At 38.7% G+C, this 22,525-nt stretch overlaps 1 protein-coding gene across 1 annotated transcript in view; it reads right to left on the bottom strand.

The window, feature by feature from the left end:
* Positions 1 to 17,384, bottom strand: part of LOC133454861 (semaphorin-4D-like) — a 107,131-nt gene extending 89,747 nt beyond the window's left edge. The window contains exons 1-4 of the mRNA XM_061733582.1: positions 17,185 to 17,384; positions 10,059 to 10,440; positions 6,416 to 6,629; positions 6,235 to 6,291 (exon numbers count right to left, since the gene is read on the bottom strand). Of these exons, the coding sequence (XP_061589566.1) occupies positions 6,235 to 6,291; positions 6,416 to 6,629; positions 10,059 to 10,440; positions 17,185 to 17,384 (853 nt within the window). The remainder of the gene's footprint in view (positions 1 to 6,234; positions 6,292 to 6,415; positions 6,630 to 10,058; positions 10,441 to 17,184) is intronic.
* Positions 17,385 to 22,525: the final 5,141 nt, after the last annotated feature.

The raw sequence follows: 22,525 nt of genomic DNA on the forward strand, positions 1-22,525 counted from the left end.
TTCTTGATTATTCTTTTGTGCTTGCAGGTCTTTCGTGTCCTGTCTGTCTGCTTTCTCTTGCACGTCTTACTTTTGACAGGCGCACCTTCTGCTTTTTAGTGCGACCATCACTCTGCACTTAAATAGTGGAAGTTAAAAAAAGAGTGACAGACAGAAACAAAGCCATTAAGACAACATGTCTTATTTTAAGGCTTCAGATAAGAATATCAGGTGAATCCACCTAAATAACTGGGGCAGGGAGTGTCGGCAGTGCTCTCACACACAATAGGACAGGAAATGAATACAGTAAGGTGTCGATTTCTTGCGAAAGTACACAATCTTCATGGCTGAACTCTTCAGACACACCAGTCGGATATATTTAGAGCTCCTAGCCTGGTGTATCCATGCTACAAGGCAGACCGCAATTATTCACAACACAGGAAGGGCCAGGGCTGGTCTGGGATCAGTCAAGAGGGGCGTGCATGTGTGTGTCGACTAGTGGGAAACAGGATTAACACCACAAGAGTCAGAGGTCGAGGCCTAATGGTTCACTCAGAAGAAATACACCCAGATTTGTATTCAGCTTGATGTAATGAACAGAAATATATTTTCAATAAGCAACTTTCACTACTAGTAAAAGTAACAGTTTTGTTCAGTAAAGACCAGAGGTGTCTTCAGTATTCACATTCATTACTCAGGTAGAAGTATAGATACTAGAGTTTAAAAATACTCCTGTAGAAGTTGAAAGTTGAAAGTTTTTTACTCAAGTAAAAGTATAAAAGTACTGTTTTCAAAACTACTTGAAGTATAAAAGTAAAAGTAAAGTAAGGGGGAAAAAAGCCATTAAGGACAAAAGCCATTGAAAATGAATGTATCTTAGTATAATGTAAATATATTAAAGAAGCATATATGTGTACTATTGAGCATTAACATGTGTTTCAGAGAGCAGCAGATACGATGACTAGTTGCCTATAAGTATTGTAATGGTGCAAAAAGTCAAACTTCAGAGGCATGTTATCATTTATCCTAACCTTTATTGGAATGTACATCCAAGTTTAGTTGCAGGAATCTGAGGGAACGGATGTAAGAACAAAACTGGACAAGAACATCTGAAACAACCACAACCAAATTCACTCTATCCGGATGGAGCAATTTAACTGGATAGATTTTTTTAAAGGCCGAAATGAAATAGAGTAACGAGGCTGTTTTTAAAATGTAAGGAGTAAAAAGTACAGATAATTGCGTGAAAATGTAAGGAGTAAAAGTAAAAAGTCGTCTGAAAAATAATTACTCCAGTGAAGTATAGATAACCAAAATGTCTACTTAAGTAAGGTAACAAAGTATTTGTACTTCGTTACTTGACACCTCTGGTAAAGACTGACATCTTTAAACAGAACCATAAGTTCCCATGTTGCTTTATGATGACTGAACCACAGAACATGTGATGTTTAAACTTTCAAACACCTGCTGAAGCTGCAGTGGTGCAGCCCTGCGAGATAAGGGATCTGTTGTCAAACAAGCTCCCTCTGCTGCACTCACGTGCAATATTTTCACAAGATACGAAAGTGGATCACGGCTCTGCGTGCTTCTTGTTTGTGCTTCGGTCTGCACCTGGTGACGACTCTGTCGTCTTCTGTGCCCTTCTTACAGTTACACCAAATGCATGCACACGTTTCAGATGTAACCTCACCTACAGGACTGTCTCAGAAAATATACAATAACAAATCAACAAATCAACTGAAATATTGCAAGCCTTTTGTTATTTTAATATTGCTGATCATGGTTTACAGCTTAAGAAAACTCAAATATCCTATCTCAAAAAATGTGAATATTCTGTGAATCTTAATCTTAAACTGTAAACCATAATCAGCAATATTAAAATAATAAAAGGCTTGCAATATTTCAGTTGATTTGTAATGAATCCAGAATGTATGACATTTTTGTTTTTTTAATTGCATTACAGAAAATAAAGAACTTTATCAAAATATTCAAATTTTCTGAGACAGTCCTGTATTTTACGACGGAGTATTAGGGCCAAACTAAGACAAAAAAAAATGGAAATTACGAGAATAAAGTCATAATATAATGAGAATAAAGTCGTAAAATTATGAGAATAAAGTCATAATGTTGCGAGAATAAAGTCGTAATAGAATAAAGTCGTCATATTAAGAGAATAAAGTCGTAACATTACGAGAATAAAGTCGTAATTTATGAGAATAGAGTCGTAATAGTACAAGAATAAAGTGGTACTTTATGAGAACTCTGCTGCAAAATGTTGAATATTGAGCATCTTGTGAAGTTATATTTATATATTTATAATATATTTAACATCACAACTTTATTCTCGTAATATTGTGAATTTATTCTCAAAATATTACAACTTTATTCTCGTAATATTACGACTTTATTCTCGCAACATTATGACTTTATTCTCGCAATTTTACGACTTTATTCTCATATTATTATGACTTTATTTTCGTAATTTCCTTTTTTTTTTTTCTTAGTTTGGCCCTAATACTCCGTCGTAGTATTTACCTGTATAACTGTACAGTTATTTTTTACTGACAAATTATTTTTAGCATAACTGAGTAAAACTAATCTCTTTGTTATTTCTGATACATCATTTGATTTCAATGTGGTGCACAAAAGAAGGAACACCATGTTCTTCCAGATTACTTTATTTGGGTTTAAATAAAGTGAATTACATTGCACTGGACTGGAATTTATTTTCTTTCAAGCACAAAAGTAGCAACGCAGCGCCACCTGGCGGTAAATACTGAACACGTCAACGAGCCATTGGTGCGCATGCGCATCCAATTACGCCCATTTGAGCCGTTTCTGATGCAGTTGTGGAATTAATGCATCTGCATCTTTTCATTGAATAGTATTGCCAGAGACGCAGGAGTATTATATTCACAGGATAAAGCTGTTATGGTGTCATTTCTGCCTTAGATCTGCAAGTTCCCTCTTAGTTCATATTTTACAACATACTGTATTTTACTTTCTTTAAAATTCCAGTGTGGCATGTGTTGGGGCGTGTTTGGCGATTGGTTATGAGTCGGGCCACTTTTTTCTCACAGTTCTGTTAGTATCCACATTGTTATTAAGAATATGGACATTTGCAAATGAACAAAAGCTAATAAAAAAAAAATAACAACCCTAGGTATTTTGTGTGAAGTATGGACACACTGTGTTTAGAGTGATGTTTTTAATGCACGAAAGAATGAGGGCATGTATGCCCACTGTGGCGAAGGAAGGAAGGAAGGAAGAAAGAAAGAAAGAAAGAAAGAAAGAAAGAAAGAAAGAAAGAAAGAAAGAAAGAAAGAAAGAAAGAAAGAAAGAAAGAAAGAAAGAAAGAAAGAAAGAAAGAAAGAAAGAAAGAAAGAAAGAAAGAAAGAAAGAAGACTAAGCAGTCTTTATAAACAAACATTAGGGTATAGGGTGAGTCATGGCTGGTTTGACTGCATTATATTATCTATTCAAGATTATAAATTTACTTTTTTGAGGCATATGGGAGATGTTATCATTCATATAACTATATTTTAGACGTATCTAAAATATAGTTAGGCTTATATGTATGATGAAATTGAAGCCGTTTCGTGGTAAGGGAGCTTGTGCACTTCACTGAACCCTGAGAGTTATGCCGTTAGGAGGCAACTTAGGTTTTACCACATCAGACAGGTCAAGGGTGAAGAGTTAGACAAAATACAGTAAAAAAATCCACTCTTGGCCTTTTTAGGAGCTCAAATTAACATGGGAAAATATATTATTTAAAAATCCAGGTGGCAATCTCAAAGAATGGCTGCCATCTTGAAATTTCAAGTGGCTGTGAGCAGTTTCTGGTCAAGTAACCCATGGAGACTGCTCATGCCAATTTTCATGCCTATATCACCAACCAAACAATTACATCACTTAATTGATCGACCAAGGTGGCGGCCATCTTGAAAAATGGCAGCCAACTTGAAATTTCAAGTGGCCCGACCAATTTTCTTGTCAAGTGACCCATGGAGACTTCGTGCCAATTTTCATGCTTGTATCACCAAATGCACGATTCTAACTAAAATCCACTCTTAGCCGCTCCACTAAAAGGAGCATGAGGCAGGATAGAGGCAGGATTTATGAAAAAAATGTGTATACGTTTTAAGTTTTCTAGTAATAATGTCAGATGAAGCGTTCCAAACCAAAAACAATGAGCCCTCTAGTGTATCTCTCCGTTGCCTTGAACAGGCTGTGTGCTGCAAAATGTGCTGCAATTGTGGGGCCGAATATCCCGCGCTGGGCTGCGGATGTGACGTCACATGACGCTGCATGCGCGTTCTCCCCGTTCTCCCGTGCCGGCTTCACTGTTGGCTGCAGTACCGCCGACGGCCGTCGTGGTGAAGGGTGGCGCTAGAGAGTCTCATTTCTTAAAAGGAGCCTCATGCTCCTTTAAGGTGCTTGATGATGATCGATGTGAATTAGTCCTGTGCATTTAGTAATGCATGTTTTATGGATGAAGTGAGCTCTATACATTAAAGTTTGGGCAGGCAGCTTATATCTTTTATTTACAATTTAAAGAGGATCTGTCACTTCTTTACCTCTGAATCCCTGTTAGGCACTATGGCTGCTGAGTATCAGTAAATGAGTGGGAAACACTTTAAATGATTTAATTAGGGGTCATTCAGGACTCAAGTTTTTAAGTTTGCTTGGAGTGAGATTTTTTTTTTAGGGGGCGGGGGGTGGTACTTGCAGGTGAAACCTGAAATCCGTGTCTCACGCTCAATGCGTGAGACTTGAGACCCCTGGGTCATTGGAGTATATGTTTCCCCATGTCCTGGAGCATGTCATATCAAGGAAACTTGTAAAAATGTCTTTTTATTATGTCACAGCCCGGCTCATAGGCAGCGACAAGGAGGGAGACGAGACCAGGATGACAGTATAAAAAGGAAATTTATTAACAAAAGATAATTAAGATAAGTCAGTAATCAGTAGTGTGAGCATGTATGAATGTGTGAAAAGAACAACCAAAATACAAACAGCAGCGGCCGTGCCGGACCAGACCAGAGAGAGAGAGAGACAAGCAGGAGTTAGGGCTGTTCGATTAATCGATTTTAAATCGTAATCGCGATTATGTAATTAGAACGATGTTAAAACGTGAAAATCGTAAAAAAATCGATTTTTCACTTTTTTTTTTTAACCTTGTCTGCACACATATTATATATATTTTTTTTTTTTTTCAGAGATAAAACTTTATATTTTATTATATTTTTTAAAACTTTTTTTCAACTTATTTTACAGAGTTTTGCACTTTATTCATTCATTTTTGGTTTAATAAGAGCAAAGTTTGCACTTAAAGCCCAATGGGGCAAATGTTCAATAAAAAAACAGCATATTTGAAATCATTTCTTTGCCTTTTGTCAATTCACAAAATAATCGTAATCGTAATCGAAAATCGGATTTTGAGAGAAAAAAATCGAGATTTTATTTTTGGGCAAAATCGAACAGCCCTAGCAGGAGTGAAGCGTTTTAAAGAGAGACCCACACCGGGCCCAGGTGTGGGTCATCAGCTAATCAGGCGACCTCTCCACCCTGATTCCTGCAAAGGAAAAACACATCAGCAGCAGAAAAGGCAGGGACAACTAGTGGATGGAGGGGTCGTCACACCCCCCCCCATAAAAACGGGGTTCCCACTGGAACACCGGAAAGGGCACAACTACATTGCACAAAACTGAAACACTTAACCACCGTCACTAGTTACATGAAATTAATCAATTACAGTACAATTCATACTGACCAATTTCGTTGCCTTCCCCGGTCAGCAAACCAACCCCCACGCTGCAACCCAGCAATTCCGGCGCCTGGAAAAGCATTTAAGAGCGACAGCGAAAAGAAAGACACAGCAGACCGGAGAGATCAAACAATAAATGGCACATGATTAAGAATAAGGTGCTCTGGATAGAACATCAGCCACAATGTTATCAACTCCTTTAATGTGGCGGATATCTAAACAATAAGTTTGCAAAAACAAAATCCAACGCATTAATCTGCGGTTTGGACACTGTACGGACTGCAAGAAGGTTATCGGATTATGGTCTGTATAGACCACCAAAGGAACACTGCCAGAATCAAGGTACACTTCAAAATGCTGCAGAGCCCAGATAAGTGCAAGTGTCTCTTTTTCGATAACGGAATAGTTCAACTGGAACGCGTTAAACTTTTTAGAGTAGAAACTCACGGGACGGTCAACACCGCTATCACTCTGAAATAACACCGCACCTGAACCCACGTCACTCGCGTCCACCTGCAGTTGGAAGGGACCGTCCATACGTGGAGCTGCAAGAACACAGAATAGCTTTAACGTTATCAAAAGCTTGCTGACAAGATGGTGACCAGATGTATGTTGTTTTCCCTTTCAGCAAATCTGTCAGGGGAGCTACCACAGTCGAAAAGTTTTTACAAAAACTGCGATAGTACCCCACAAGACCCAGAAAGCGCTGAAGTTCCTTTTTGGTTGCTGGCACTGGATACTGCCCGATTGCAGCCACCTTAGCCTGTACTGCCCGCACATTTCCCTGCCCCACCACCTTACCCAGGTAGGTGACGGTGGCCTTGGCAAACTCACACTTTGCTAGGTTCACGGTCAGGTGTGCATCAGCTAGACCAGGGGTCGGCTATGGGGGTATTATTGTTCCAATATTATTTGTGTGTGCGTATCTCAATCTGTGTGTGCGTAAAAAGATTCGTGTGTCTGTATTCAGATTTGTGTGTGCGTAAAAAGATTCGTGTGTCTGTATTCATATTTGTGTGTGCGTAAAAAAGATTTGTGTGTCCGTATTCACATTTGTGTGTGTGTAAAAAGATTTGTGTGTCTGTATTCATATTTATGTGTGCGCAAAAATCAGCCGGGAGCTCTCGATTGGCTGTCTTTGTACACGTGGATTTTGACACACTTCTGCCGCGGCAAATCTGTAAAAAGATCTGTGTGTAAAACGATTTGTGCGTCCGTAACTTTTCCTTTGCCCTGAGCTCGGATTCACAGGCTCTCGCCAGGCTACAGCAATGCAGCCTTCACACCACTAGTCGGCGCGTAGCTCTCAGTCAGTACGTTTACCTGCAGCAGTTCCATCGGGTTTCTGATCATATTAGACATTGTTTGGACTTTTAAACTGCATGCAAACACCTGAACCCCATCTACTTCGGACCTATGTCGGACATTTAGTAATCGGGTTGCATATGGAGTAAGATAACTTCCAAAAAGATGTGTCCATGTTATAACTATTCGTATTCGTAATGATAAACATTTGTATGTAAATAAAAAAGTTGTACCCAAAATTCTGCTGTCACGCACATGAGTCTGATAAATTATTAGGGTTAGGATTGTTTTTATATGAGTAAGAAATTAGGTAAGAAATGTACCTTTTACGTCTCATTTATTCATTCACAGTGCGTGTGTGAATTTCACACACGCACTAATATATTTGAGAAACAGTTAGGCACCAAATATAACATATTTATTTTCTCAGATGGCAAAAATAAGAACTTTATTGATCCCACATAGGAGTAATTCATGTTATATCAGCTATAGAGAACAAGGTAGTGCTGAAAAAAACAATAGTCTATCTTCCCTCACAAAAATAAGAATAGAGAAACATATTTTCTCATCAACAAAACAAATTTAAATTTTTTCAAATAACAAAATAACACATTTGAACCATTTTTCAGACAATAAAAGAACTGAAAAAATCTGAAGAATTGTTCAAATATGTTATTTTGTTACTTGAAAATGTTTAAATATGTTTATGTAAAATATGCTTTGTTGATGAGAAAATATATTTTTCTTATTTTTGTGAGGGGGGATAGGCTATATATTGTTTTTCGGCACTACCTTGTTCTCTAATATGACATGAATTACTCCTATGTGGGATCAATAAAGTTCTTATTTTTGCCATCTGAGAAAATTAAATATATTATATTTGGTGCCTAACTGTTTCCCAAATATATTAGTGCGTGTGTGAATGAATAAATGAGACGTAAAAGGTACATTTCTTACCTAATTTCTTACTCATATAAAAACAATCCTAACCCTAATAATTTGTCAGACTCATGTGCGTGACAGCAGCATTTTGAGTACAACTTTTTTATTTACATACAAATGTTTATCATTACGAATACGAATAGTTATAACATGGACACATCTTTTTGGAAGTTATCTTACTCCATATGCAACCCGATTACTAAATGTCCGACATAGGTCCGAAGTAGATGGGGTTCAGGTGTTTGCATGCAGTTTAAAAGTCCAAACAATGTCTAATATGATCAGAAACCCGATGGAACTGCTGCAGGTAAACGTACTGACTGAGAGCTACGCGCCGACTAGTGGTGTGAAGGCTGCATTGCTGTAGCCTGGCGAGAGCCTGTGAATCCGAGCTCAGGGCAAAGGAAAAGTTACGGACGCACAAATCGTTTTACACACAGATCTTTTTACAGATTTGCCGCGGCAGAAGTGTGTCAAAATCCACGTGTACAAAGACAGCCAATCGAGAGCTCCCGGCTGATTTTTGCGCACACATAAATATGAATACAGACACACAAATCTTTTTACACACACACAAATGTGAATACGGACACACAAATCTTTTTTACGCACACACAAATATGAATACAGACACACAAATCTTTTTACGCACACACAAATCTGAATACAGACACACAAATCTTTTTACGCACACACAAATCTGAATACAGACACACGAATCTTTTTACGCACACACAAATCTGAATACAGACACACAAATCTTTTTACGCACACACAGATTGAGATACGCACACACAAATAATATTGGAACAATAATACCCCCATAGTCGGCAACCCAAAATGTTGAAAGAGCCATATTGAACCAAAAACACAAAAAACAAATGTGTCTGGAGCCGCAAAAAATGAGAAGTCTTGTATAAGCCTTAGAATGAAGGCAACACATGCTGCATGTTTCTATATTAGCTATGGGGGAAGATTTTTTCATTATGCACTTTGAGAAAAAAGTCGAAATGTCGAGATTAATGTTGTAGTACAATCTTGAGAAAAAGGCGAAATTTCGAGAAAAAAGGCGAAATTTCGAGAAAAAAGGCGAAATTTCGAGAAAAAAGGCGAAATGTCGAGAAAAAAAGTCGAAATGTCGAGAAAAAAAGTCGAAATGTTGAGAAAAAAAGTCGAAATGTTGAGAAAAAAAGTCGAAATGTTGAGAAAAAAAGTCGAAATGTTGAGAAAAAAAGTCGAAATGTTGAGAAAAAAAGTCAAAATGTTGAGAAAAAAGTAAAAATTTAGAGAAAAAAGTAAAAATTTAAAGAAAAAAGTAAAAATTTAGAGAAAAAAGTAAAAATTTAGAGAAAAAAGTCAAAATTTAGAGAAAAAAGTCAAAATGTTGAGAAAAAAAGTCAAAATGTTGAGAAAAAAGGTCAAAATTTAGAGAAAAAAGTCAAAATTTAGAGAAAAAAGTCAAAATTTAGAGAAAAAAGTCAAAATTTAGAGAAAAAAATCAAAATTTAGAGAAAAAAAGTCAAAATTTAGAGAAAAAAGTCAAAATGAGAAAGAGGAAAAAAGGAAAAAAGAGGAAAAAAAGGAGAGAAAAAAAGGAAAAAAGAAGAAAAGGAAAAAAAGAAGAAAAAAAAAGGGAAAAAAAGGTCGAACATTTTTGAAAAGCTCCAGGAGCCACTAGGGCGGCGCTAAAGAGCCGCGGGTTGCCGACCCCTGAGCTAGACGGTTAAACAGCTTTTCAATACGGACCAGATGTTCCTCCCACGTATCACTATAGATGACAACATCGTCTAAATAAACAGCACAACCCTCCAGCCCAGTCACAACCAGGTTCATAAGGCGCTGGAACGTTGCCGGCGCGTTACGCAACCCGAAACTCATCACTGAATATGAGAATAAACCAGAAGGTGTTATGAACGCCGAAATCTCTCTAACCCTCTTGGACAATGGCACTTGCCAATAACCCTTTAATAAATCGAACTTGCTCACAAACTGAGCTGAGCCGAACTGATCAACTCAATCTTCCATCTTCCAGTGGAAAAGCATCTGGTTTAATGACCCTGTTTACCTTCCGATAGTCTGTGCAAAACCTGGGACTCTTATCAGACTTGTCTACCAATGAACAAGGTGACGCCGAGCTAGATGATGAGGGTTCTGCAATGCCATTATTAAGCATGTACTGTATCTCTCTGTCCATCACCTTTCGCTTCTCTTCTGACACCCGGTAGAAACGATGACGGAATGGTTGCGCCTTCCCCACATCAATGTCATGCTCGATTAAATGCGTCCGACTTGGTACATCACCAAACAGACACAGATAACCATTAATCAGAGCCGACAACTTAGCGCCCCTCTCCTCAGACAGATGACCAAACAGAGACTCCAGATTTTTCAAGGTTTCAGAGTTCTTTAGCCTGCCACGCAAGACAGAGTTTTCTTGTTGTTTTTTTCTGCAAGAGAAAGAAAAGGTAGTTTAAAAAAGAAAACACATCAACATTTGTCCCAGTTTTAAGGAATAAAGTGTCTTTAGGAGGGTCAAGCCTCCCTAACCCGCCCTCTGACAATGATCCATCCAGCTATGTTTACTACTGCTCACATTCACTACAAGATACATCAGTTGAAATAATGTATATAATTGATCAATTTAAGAATAATTTAATTAGTCAAACTGATTAAAGTATCAAAAAGAAGGATGATTTCAGTAGTAAAACTCATACGTGAACTGCAGTAAATAACAGCTGGATAGAACATTGTCAGGAGACCCTCCTAAAGCTCTGTATTTCTCTACTTTAAAGTAATCTACAGTCCTAATCAAATTCATCTACAATCATTCACTTACCTTCATACAATCTTAACATTACTAAAGACAGAGTTTTCTTGTTGGTTTTTCCTGCAAGAGAAAGAAAAGGTAGTTTAAAAAAGGAAACACATCAACATTTGTCCCAGTTTTAAGGAATAAAGTGTCTTTAGGAGGGTCAACCCTCCCTAACCCGCCCTCTGACAATGATCCATCCAGCTATGTTTACTACTGCTCACATTCACTACAAGATACATCAGTTGAAATAATGTATATCAATGATCAATTAAAGGGGACCTATTACGAAAAACACGTTTTTTCTTGTTTTAACATGTATAAAGTGGTCTCCCCTCACCCTGCCAACACAGGAAAGATGAAATCCCATGAATTTCTGCAAGGTCTGTACCCCCGCCCGGCAGAATCCCCCAGTGTCATGTGACTTTTTTGAGCCGTTCAGATTCTGCTCCTGTCGTTACGTAACGACGGGAGCAGATTTCCATAGGTCCGGCAGCCTGCAATTTACCAGGATTGACAATACCCACATCAGACAGATAAGCTTTAATAATAGCTCTAATGCTATCCTTACTCCGTTTATCACTGACCTCCAACTTGAAATGGTCAGCAATCCTCAACAACTGATCACGTGTGTAGTACTCCAAAGACTCCTCTGATGGAGCTTTCAAAAAATCCTCCACACTAGCCATGGTTATCAACCAGCCCAATTACCTGTCCAAACACAGACTATACAAACCAATGCAAAAAAACCCAAACTGCAGTGCTTAACCTGTAGCACACTGAGCTCACACAGTCCCCCCACAGCCAAAACATCACCGTAGCCCCGTCCCTCTAACTGCCTAACCAGAATCTAGCTAAGCTCCCCCCTAGTCTTCAGGTATTTGGTGGTGGGTATTTACGCACTAAAGCCCGTCAGCCCGGCAAAGCAACCACTAAATGGCGACTCACCTGCAGCTGCGGATGTGCCCCCGAGACAACTGCTCCAGCCACTTTCACACCACACTAACACGCCCCCAAACCAACTCCAAAGGGAACTCGCTCTTAAGCCTAACAGGGACAGAAGCAACAGCGACTTAATACGGCTGCTCACACACAGGATCCCACAAACTCAGTGACTAAAAAACAACAACACCAGCACAACACAGCCTGGCACAAAACAATCTCCTCAGAACAGAAACAGAACAGAAATAATGTATATAATTGATCCATTAAAGAATAATTTAATTAGTCAAACTGATTAAAGTATCAAAAAGAAGGATAATTTCAGTAGTAAAACTCATACATGAACTGCAGTAAATAACAGCTGGATAGAACATTGTCAGGAGACCCTCCTAAAGCTCTGTATTTCTCTACTTTAAAGTAATCTACAGTCCTAATAAAATTAATCTACAATCATTCACTTACCTTCATACGATCAATCATTCACTTACCTTCATACAATCTTAACATTACTAAAGACAGAGTTTTCAGGTCTGAAACCTCTGCCGATATGCCTCCGGCACCAACTCGTATGCCCTCAACACAGTAGCCTTGACAGTTGCATACACCTTACTTTCACCTACTGTGAGAGCAGAGTAGACTTCCTGCGCTTTACCAGTTAAAACACATTGCAAAAGCAGTGTGCAATCTAAATCTGACCACTCTCTACCCTCAGCAACACGCTCAAACAGCGAGAAAAATGTATCTGGATCCCGCTCACAAAACTGGGGAACTAAACGCAAATTACCAGGGGTGGGTATTGGGAAGGACCTCACGATACGATACGCATCACGATACTTGAGCCCGATACGATACAATATTGCGATGTCCCGATTATGCGATATATCGCGATATTCTACATAGTTCACCGAAAAATTTTAAAAGGCATTACACATCTTAAAATCCAAGTTGTATATATGTACATCAGATGATATTGATAATTCATTGGACAGACTGAGTCAAAACAATGTAATTCAAACTTTCCATTTTAATATGCAACATATTTGCATGAAAAAACACACTGAAACACAATAAAAAGTGCAGTGTGCATTATTCTTAGATACAAAATACTCAAAATAAAATGCAGTGTCTCACCCACACTGAAATTGAAATCACAAAAATACAGTACAGCTACTTGCCCCTGACTTAAAATGACAAAAATAAAATGCAGTGTCTCACCCATACTGAAATTGAAATCACAAAAATAAAGTGCAGCTAGGGGTGGGCAAAAATATTGATACGGCAATATATCGCGATACATACTTTGAATATCGATATTGTATCGGGAGACTATGTATCGCGGTATATTGCCGTATCAATATTTTTGCCCACCCCTACAAATAACTGCCAACATCAAAAGAACTAGAGGCTGATCTAACAGGAGCAGCTGAAAGAGCATGGCCTGCACCAGCGCCACCTGAGTTCAGTCTACACGCCTCCACCTCCAGCCTTTTGAGTTCAGTCTGCAGCAGAAGCAATTCTCTGTTCAAAAGTTAACCCAGCATCACCAGACATAACAGATTCCACCACAGGACCGGCAGCCTGCAATTTACCAGGATTGACAATACCCACATCAGACAGATAAGCTTTAATAATAGCTCTAATGCTATCCTTACTCCGTTTATCACTGACCTCCAACTTGAAATGGTCAGCAATCCTCAACAACTGATCACGTGTGTAGTACTCCAAAGACTCCTCTGATGGAGCTTTCAAAAAATCCTCCACACTAGCCATGGTTATCAACCAGCCCAATTACCTGTCCAAACACAGACTATACAAACCAATGCAAAACAAAAACAAACTGCAGTGCTTAACCTGTAGCACACTGAGCTCACACAGTCCCCCCACAGCCAAAACGTCACCGTAGCCCCGTCCCTCTAACTGCCTAACCAGAATCTAGCTAAGCTCCCCCCTAGTCTTCAGGTATTTGGTGGTGGGTATTTACGCACTAAAGCCCGTCAGCCCGGCAAAGCAACCACTAAATGGCGACTCACCTGCAGCTGCGGATGTGCCCCCGAGACAACTGCTCCAGCCACTTTCACACCACACTAACACGCCCCCAAACGAACTCCAAAGGGAACTCGCTCTTAAGCCTAACAGGGACAGAAGCAACAGCGACTTAATACGGCTGCACACACACAGGACCCCACAAACTCAGTACCTAAAAAACAACAACACCAGCACAACACAGCCTGGAACAAAACAATCTCCTCAGAACAGACTTATCACGGCTGCTTACCCAAACCAAAACAAACAGACTTACCACGCTAGTCAAACGTCTCCCAAGAAAACGGCTGCACAACTCATTCATAAAAACGAAGGAAAAACAGAAAAGGCAGGGACAACTAGTGGATGGAGGGGTCGTCACATGAAACTCATACATGAACTGCAGTAAATAACAGCTGGATAGAACCTTGTCAGGAGACCCTCCTAAAGCTCTGTATTTCTCTACTTTAAAGTAATCTACAGTCCTAATAAAATTCATCTACAATCATTCACTTACCTTCATACGATCAATCATTCACTTACCTTCATACAATCTTAACATTACTAAAGACAAAGTTTTTTTCTTTCAACATTAATCTCGACATTTAAACATCAATCTCGATATTTTGACTTTTTTTTTCGACCTTTCTGCTTTTTTCTCGACTTTTTTCTGGAAATTGTACGTCACCATTAATTTCGAAATTTTGACTTATTTTTTCTCGACATTTTGACTTTTTTCTCGACATTTCAACTTTTTTCTCGACATTTCGACTTTTTTCTCGACATTTTGACTTTTTTCTCGACTTTTTTCTGGAAATTGTACTTCACCATTAATTTCGAAATTTTGACTTTTTTTTCGACATTTTGACTTTTTTCTCAACATTTTGACTTTTTTCTGGAAATTGTACTTCAACATTAACCTCGACATTCTACTTTAAAGTAATCTACAGTCCTAATAATATTAATCTACAATCATTCACTTACCTTCATACGATCAATCATTCACTTACCTTCATACAATCTTAACATTACTAAAGACAGAGTTTTCTTGTAGTTTTTTCTGCAAGAGAAAGAAAAGGTAGTTTAAAAAAGGAAACGCATCAACATTTGTCCCAGTTTTAAGGAATAAAGTGTCTTTAGGAGGGTCAAGCCTCCCTAACCCGCCCTCTGACAATGATCCATCCAGCTATGTTTACTACTGCTCACATTCACTACAAGATACATCAGTTGAAATAATGTATAGAATTGATCAATTAAAGAATAATTTAATTAGTCAAACTGATTAAAGTATCAAAAAGAAGGATTATTTCAGTAGTAAAACTCATACATGAACTGCAGTAAATAACAGCTGGATAGAACATTGTCAGGAGACCCTCCTAAAGCAAGATCAATAACGACACAAACACTGATCAATAACGACAAACACTGATCAATAACGACACAAACACTAATCAATATCGACACAAACATGATCAATAACGACACAAACACGGATCAATAACGACACAAACACGGATCAATAACGACACAAACACTGATCAATAACGACACAAACAGTGATCAATAACGACACAAACACGGATCAATAACGACACAAACAGTGATCAATAACGACACAAACACGGATCAATAACGACACAAACACTGATCAATAACGACAAATACGGATCAATAATGACACAAACACCGATCAATAACAACACAAACACGATCAATAACGACAGAAACACTGATCAATAACGACAAATACGGATCAATAACGACACAAACACTGATCAATAACGACAAATACGGATCAATAACGACACAAACACTGATCAATAACGACAAATACGGATCAATAACGACACAAACAATGATCAATAACGACACAAAAACAATCAATAACGACACAAACACTGATCAATAACGACACAAACACTGATCAATAACGACACAAACACCGATCAATAACGACACAAACATCGATCAATAAAGACACAAACACTGATCAATAACGACACAAACACTGATCAATAACGACAAACACGGATCAATAACGACACAAACAGTGATCAATAACGACACAAACACGGATCAATAACGACACAAACACTGATCAATAACGACACAAACACTGATCAATAACGACAAACACGGATCAATAACGACACAAACAGTGATCAATAACGACACAAACACGGATCAATAACGACACAAACACTGATCAATAACGACAAACACGGATCAATAACGACACAAACAGTGATCAATAACGACACAAACACTGATCAATAACGACAAACACCGATCAATAACGACACAAACACTGATCAATAACGACACAAACACGGATCAATAACGACACAAACACTGATCAATAACGATACAAACACGGATCAATAACGACACAAACACGGATCAATAACGACACAAACACTGATCAATAACGACACAAACACTGATCAATAACGACACAAACACGGATCAATAACGACACAAACACGGATCAATAACGACACAAACACCGATCAATAACGACACAAACACGGATCAATAACAACACAAACACTGATCAATAACGACACAAACACGGATCAATAACGACACAAACACTGATCAATAACGACACAAACACGGATCAATAACGACACAAACACTGATCAATAATGACACAAACACTGATCAATAACGACACAAACACCGATCAATAACGACACAAACACGATCAATAACGACACAAACACCGATCAATAACGACACAAACACCGATCAATAACAACACAAACACTGATCAATAACGACACAAACGGTGATCAATAACGACACAAACGCTGATCAATAACGACACAAACACGATCAATAACGACACAAACACGGATCAATAACGACACAAACACGGATCAATAACGACAAACACTGATCAATAACGACACAAACACGATCAATAACGACACAAACACTGATCAATAACGACACAAACACTGATCAATAACGACACAAACACGGATCAATAACGACAAACACCGATCAATAACGACACAAACACGGATCAATAACAACACAAACACTGATCAATAACGACACAAACACCGATCAATAACGACACAAACACGGATCAATAACGACACAAACACCGATCAATAACGACACAAACACGGATCAATAACGACACAAACACCGATCAATAACGACACAAACACGGATCAATAACGACACAAACACCGATCAATAACTACACAAACACCGATCAATAACGACACAAACGCACGAACACACGAAAAAACGAACGAAAAAACGCACAAAAAAACACAAAAACGCACAAAAAAACACAAAAACGCACAAAAAAACACAAAAACGCACGAAAAAACGCACGAACGCACGAAAAACAATTTGTGACAGCAATAGTTCTTTTTTCCATTTAAAATCAACGTCCGACTCGACCTCATCCTCTTCATCAAGCTGCAGAATGCCTCTCTCCACCAACCCACCGATCAGTGTGGCCTCCATTGCTGCCTTGAGCTTTCCTGTTACTGTGATGTTATAATGTTCAGCAAGGAACAGTAGCTGGTCTTTTGTACACGGATTTAGAAGCTCCACTGACGGAGACTCAATAACTTTGTCCGCAACCAAACTCATTTTTCCATGCGAGCAGAAAACAAAACCTAACAAAAACAAGTGTTGGGGCTGTGTCCACAATGTGCAGTACAAAATTTGAAACAATATGGAACAAACCCCCCCCTAACTTACCTAATATTCCTAGTTAACTTACCTAAATTAAACCTACCGTCGGCACCCGGGCATGAGGATTTCTCCCCTCCAGCCACCTGTGTGACCCCCAAGATCCGCCGCTACACAAAAACTCTACTAAGAGAAAATCAAAGAAACAAACAAACGGCCGACACTCTATTGGTGACGGTCGCTAAGGGATTTTTTCCAACTAGTAACAAAAGTACCTACACCTGTAAACACATCCCAACACTAACCTTGTTGTATCCTGAAACTTAGAAACTGGGGCGAAAAAAATGCTCTCTCTTCCCACTCCTAACCAAAAAAACAAACAAACTCAAGTGTGAAATCCCAAACAAAACTCAATATTTTCCAAAACTGAAGATAAAAACTTTTATCAAACAAACTAATTAATTAATCAGCCAATTAATAAATTGAGGTATGGACGAGCCCCCATTTTGTCATGCTCTAGGGCAACATGGCAAAACAAGGAGTCCACACGATGGTCAACAGTTTTAAAGTATATTTATTAATTAAAACAATATCAAAATAATAGCCATAACCGTGTGTGTGTGTGTGTTTTGTTTGTTTGTTTGTTTGTTTGTTTGTTTGTTTGTTTGTTTGTGTGTGTGTGTGTGTGTGTGTATTTGTGTGTGTGTTTGTGTGTGTTTTGTGTGTGTTTGTGTGTTATGTGTGTGTTTGTGTGTGTTTTGTGTGTGTTTGGGGGTTTTTTCGGGTCGGATCGGGTGTCTATATGCGCAATTTTAACTCTCCAATTAGCAAAATATTGGATACCTTCCCCTGCCTCATCATCATCTGGGCTTGCCTCGACGCGGGGCCCCACGGCTGCTTGAGACCCAGTCAGATCGGTGATTTTTGTAACAAATTTATCAAACGTGCCTTTCAGAGAGGCATTAAACTCTTCCATTTTCTTTTGTTTTTTTCTTTTTTCATCCCCTGATGGAAATTTCCTGAATCTGTCTCGTTGTTCCAACTTCACCGTCTGGATCAGAGCAGCTTGTGTCTGCGCTTGGTCTGATCAGTTGTATTGAACAACAGACACGCGCATCATTGCACATATATTTATTGATATGCACAGACTAGTACACATTTAGGTCTGTAATGGAACGTGACTATAAGGGAAAAAACGAAAAAAAAAAAATGAAAAAAAAAAAAATTGGGGGGGGGGGGGGGAGAAAAAAAACGGCCCATAGCGCGAGGCCCCGTGCGGTCGCACGGTTCACACATCCCTTGCGGCGGCCCTGTGCGTATGTATGCGTATATATATATGTATGTATACTAAATATAGTAATAATGCACATATATACATATATATATATATATATATATATATATATATATATATATATATATATATATATATATATATATATGCCATAGGTTTTTACCGGCCTGTTATTAACCATTAATATGTGTGCAGACAAAAAAATTTTTTTTTTTTTTTTGTCCCTCGGTCTGGGGCCCCCCCCTGTCAATCGGGCCCTAGGCACATGCCTAGTTTGCCTTTGCGTTAATCCGGCTCTGCCCGCCCACCACAGGTGAGCAGGATTGGTCTGACGGCCTGCTCCCACTCTGCCATCACAGAGCCTGCTAGCAAGTCTACAGTGAGTTATAGGGGGCAGGGCCGTCAGTGTGTGTGTGTGTGTGTGTGTGTGTGTGTGTGTGTGTTATGTGTGTGTTATGTGTGTGTTTTGTGTGTGTTTGTGTTATGTGTGTGTTTTGTGTGTGTTTGTGTGTTATGTGTGTGTTTGTGTGTGTTTTGTGGAAAATTTAAACTTAATTCATGGTACGGGCAGGTGGCAGAGGTCCTGCTGCATGAGAGGATAGAGAGAGAGCTGTGGAGAAGGAGCTCCCTTTATTCTCCACAGGCCCCGCCCACAGAGCCGGATTAAATAAATGGACTACACTAGGCAGACTGTGATTTTTGGGCCCCCCTCCATCGATGTTATTTATGAAATCTTAAAACTTACCAAAGTTACTAATAAAACTTAATTCACATTTTACATAGCATAGTCATAGTCAAGTTGGTTCTTTGTATTCCAAAATAAGTCATGTGTTGTATATTAAACAGTCTATAAGACTATTTTTAGATTTTTATTAAATACGTTATTACAACGCTCTATTAAATGCTATTAAATTATCCTTATCTTATCGATTGTGAGCATTTTGCAGAAAATCTTAATTAAATGTGTTGATTAAATTGAATAGTTAAATAAGAAGTCAAATCTACAAAGACCAATAAAATTTGCAGTAAGACAAAGTGTGCTGTAGTATGTATGTCTGTATGTGTATATGTATCTATGTGTATGCGTATGCAGAGCCGTTTGGGAGATTTGCGAGGCCCGGTGTGAAATGGCTAGGGGGGCCCCTTGTGCGTGAGCGTAGCAAGCACGCGCAAAATTTTGGGGTTTTTTCGGGTCGGATCGGGTGTCTATATGCGCAATTTTAACTCTCCAATTAGCAAAATACTGGATACCTTCCCCTGCCTATTCATCATCTGGGCTTGCCTCGACGCGGGGCCCCACGGCTGCTTGAGACCCGGTCGGATCGGTGATTTTTGTAACAAATTTATCAAACGTGCCTTTCAGAGAGGCATTAAACTCTTCCATTTTCTTTCGTTTTTTTCTTTTTTCATCCCCTGATGGAAATTTCCTGAATCTGTCTTGTTGTTCCAACTCCACCGTCTGGATCAGAGCAGCTTGTGTCTGCGCTTGGTCTGACGCAGTTGTATTGAACAACAGACATGCACATCATTGCACATATATTTATTGATATGCACAGACTAGTACACATTTAGGTCTGTAATGGAACGTGACTGTTGATATTTATAAGGGAAAAAAGAAAAAAAAAAACGAAAAAAAAAAAAAAATTGGGGAAAAAAAAAAAAAAACGGCCCATAGCGCGAGGCCCCTTGGGGCGCGAGGCCCCGTGCGGTCGCACGGTTCGCACATCCCTTGCGGCGGCCCTGTGCGTATGTATGCGTATATATATATGTATGTATACTAAATATAGTAATAATGCACATATATATACACACATATATATATATATATATATATATATATATATATATATATATATATATATATATATATATATATATATATATATATATATGCCTTAGGTTTTTACCGGCCTGTTATTAACCATTAATATGTGTGCAGACAAAAAAAAATAAAATAATAATATTTTTTTTTTTTTTTTGTCCCCCTGTCTGGGCCCCCCCTGTCAATCGGGCCCTAGGCACATGCCTAGTTTGCCTTTGCGTTAATCCGGCTCTGCCCGCCCACCACAGGTGAGCAGGATTGGTCTGACGGCCTGCTCCCACTCTGCCATCACAGAGGCTGCTAGCAAGTCTACAGTGAGTTATAGGGGGCAGGGCCGTCAGTGTGTGTGTGTGTGTGTGTGTGTGTGTGTGTGTGTGTGTGTGTGTGTGTGTGTGTGTTTGTGTGTTTGTGTGTTATGTGTGTGTTTGTGTGTTATGTGTGTGTTTGTGTGTGTTTTGTGTGTGTTTGTGTGTTATGTGTGTGTTTGTGTGTGTGTTTTGTGTGTGTTTGTGTGTGTTTTGTGTGTTTGTGGAAAATTTAAACTTAATTCATGGTAAGGGCAGGTGGCAGAGGTCCTGCTGCATGAGAGGATAGAGAGAGAGCTGTGGAGAAGAAGCTCCCTTTATTCTCCACAGGCCCCGCCCACAGAGCCGGATTAAATAAATGGACTACACTAGGCAGACTGTGATTTTTGGGCCCCCCTCCATCGATGTTATTTATGAAATCTTAAACTTACCAAAGTTACTAATAAAACTTAATTCACATTTTACATAGCATAGTCATAGTCTAGTTGGTTCTTTGTATTCCAAAATAAGTCATGTGTTGTATATTAAACAGTCTATCAGACTATTTTTAGATTTTTATTAAATACGTTATTACAACGCTCTATTAAATTATCCTTATCTTATCGATTGTGAGCATTTTGCAGAAAATCTTAATTAAATGTGTTGATTAAATTGAATAGCGAAAATGTTGGGTTTTTTTCGGGTCGGATCAGGTGTCTATATGCGCAATTTTAACTCTCCAATTAGCAAAATACTGGATACCTTCCCCTGCCTCATCATCATCTGGCTTGCCTAGACGCGGGGCCCCACGGCAGCTTGAGACCCGGTCGGATCGGTGATTTTTGTAACAAATTTATCAAACGTGCCTTTCAGAGAGGCATTAAACTCTTCCATTTTCTTTCGTTTTTTTCTTTTTTCATCCCCTGATGGAAATTTCCTGAATCTGTCTCGTTCTCTCGACATTGTGTGACAGTTTGTTCCAACTCCACCGTCTGGATCAGAGCAGCTTGTGTCTGCGCTTGGTCTGACGCAGTTGTATTGAACAACAGACATGCGCATCATTGCACATATATTTATTGATATGCACAGACTAGTACACATTTAGGTCTGTAATGGAACGTGACTGTTGATATTTATAAGGGAAAAAAGAAAAAAAAAAAAGAAAAAAAAAAAAAAATTGGGGGGAAAAAAAAAAACGGCCCATAGCGCGAGGCCCCTTGGGGCGCGAGGCCCCTTGGGGCGCCAGGCCCCGTGCGGTCGCACGGTTCGCACATCCCTTGCGGCGGCCCTGTGCGTATGTATGCGTATATATATATATATATATATATATATATATATATATATATATATATATATATATATATATATATATATATATGCCTTAGGTTTTTACCGGCCTGTTATTAACCATTAATATGTGTGCAGACAAAAAAAAAAATTGGGGAAAAAAAAAAAAAAACGGCCCATAGCGCGAGGCCCCTTGGGGCGCGAGGCCCCGTGCGGTCGCACGGTTCGCACATCCCTTGCGGCGGCCCTGTGCGTATGTATGCGTATATATATATGTATGTATACTAAATATAGTAATAATGCACATATATATACACACATATATATATATATATATATATATATATATATATATATATATATATATATATATATATATATATATATATATATATATATATATATATGCCTT

Source organism: Cololabis saira, chromosome 11 (genome assembly GCF_033807715.1).
Source record: "Cololabis saira isolate AMF1-May2022 chromosome 11, fColSai1.1, whole genome shotgun sequence".
NCBI classification, from domain to species: Eukaryota; Metazoa; Chordata; class Actinopteri; order Beloniformes; family Belonidae; genus Cololabis; species Cololabis saira.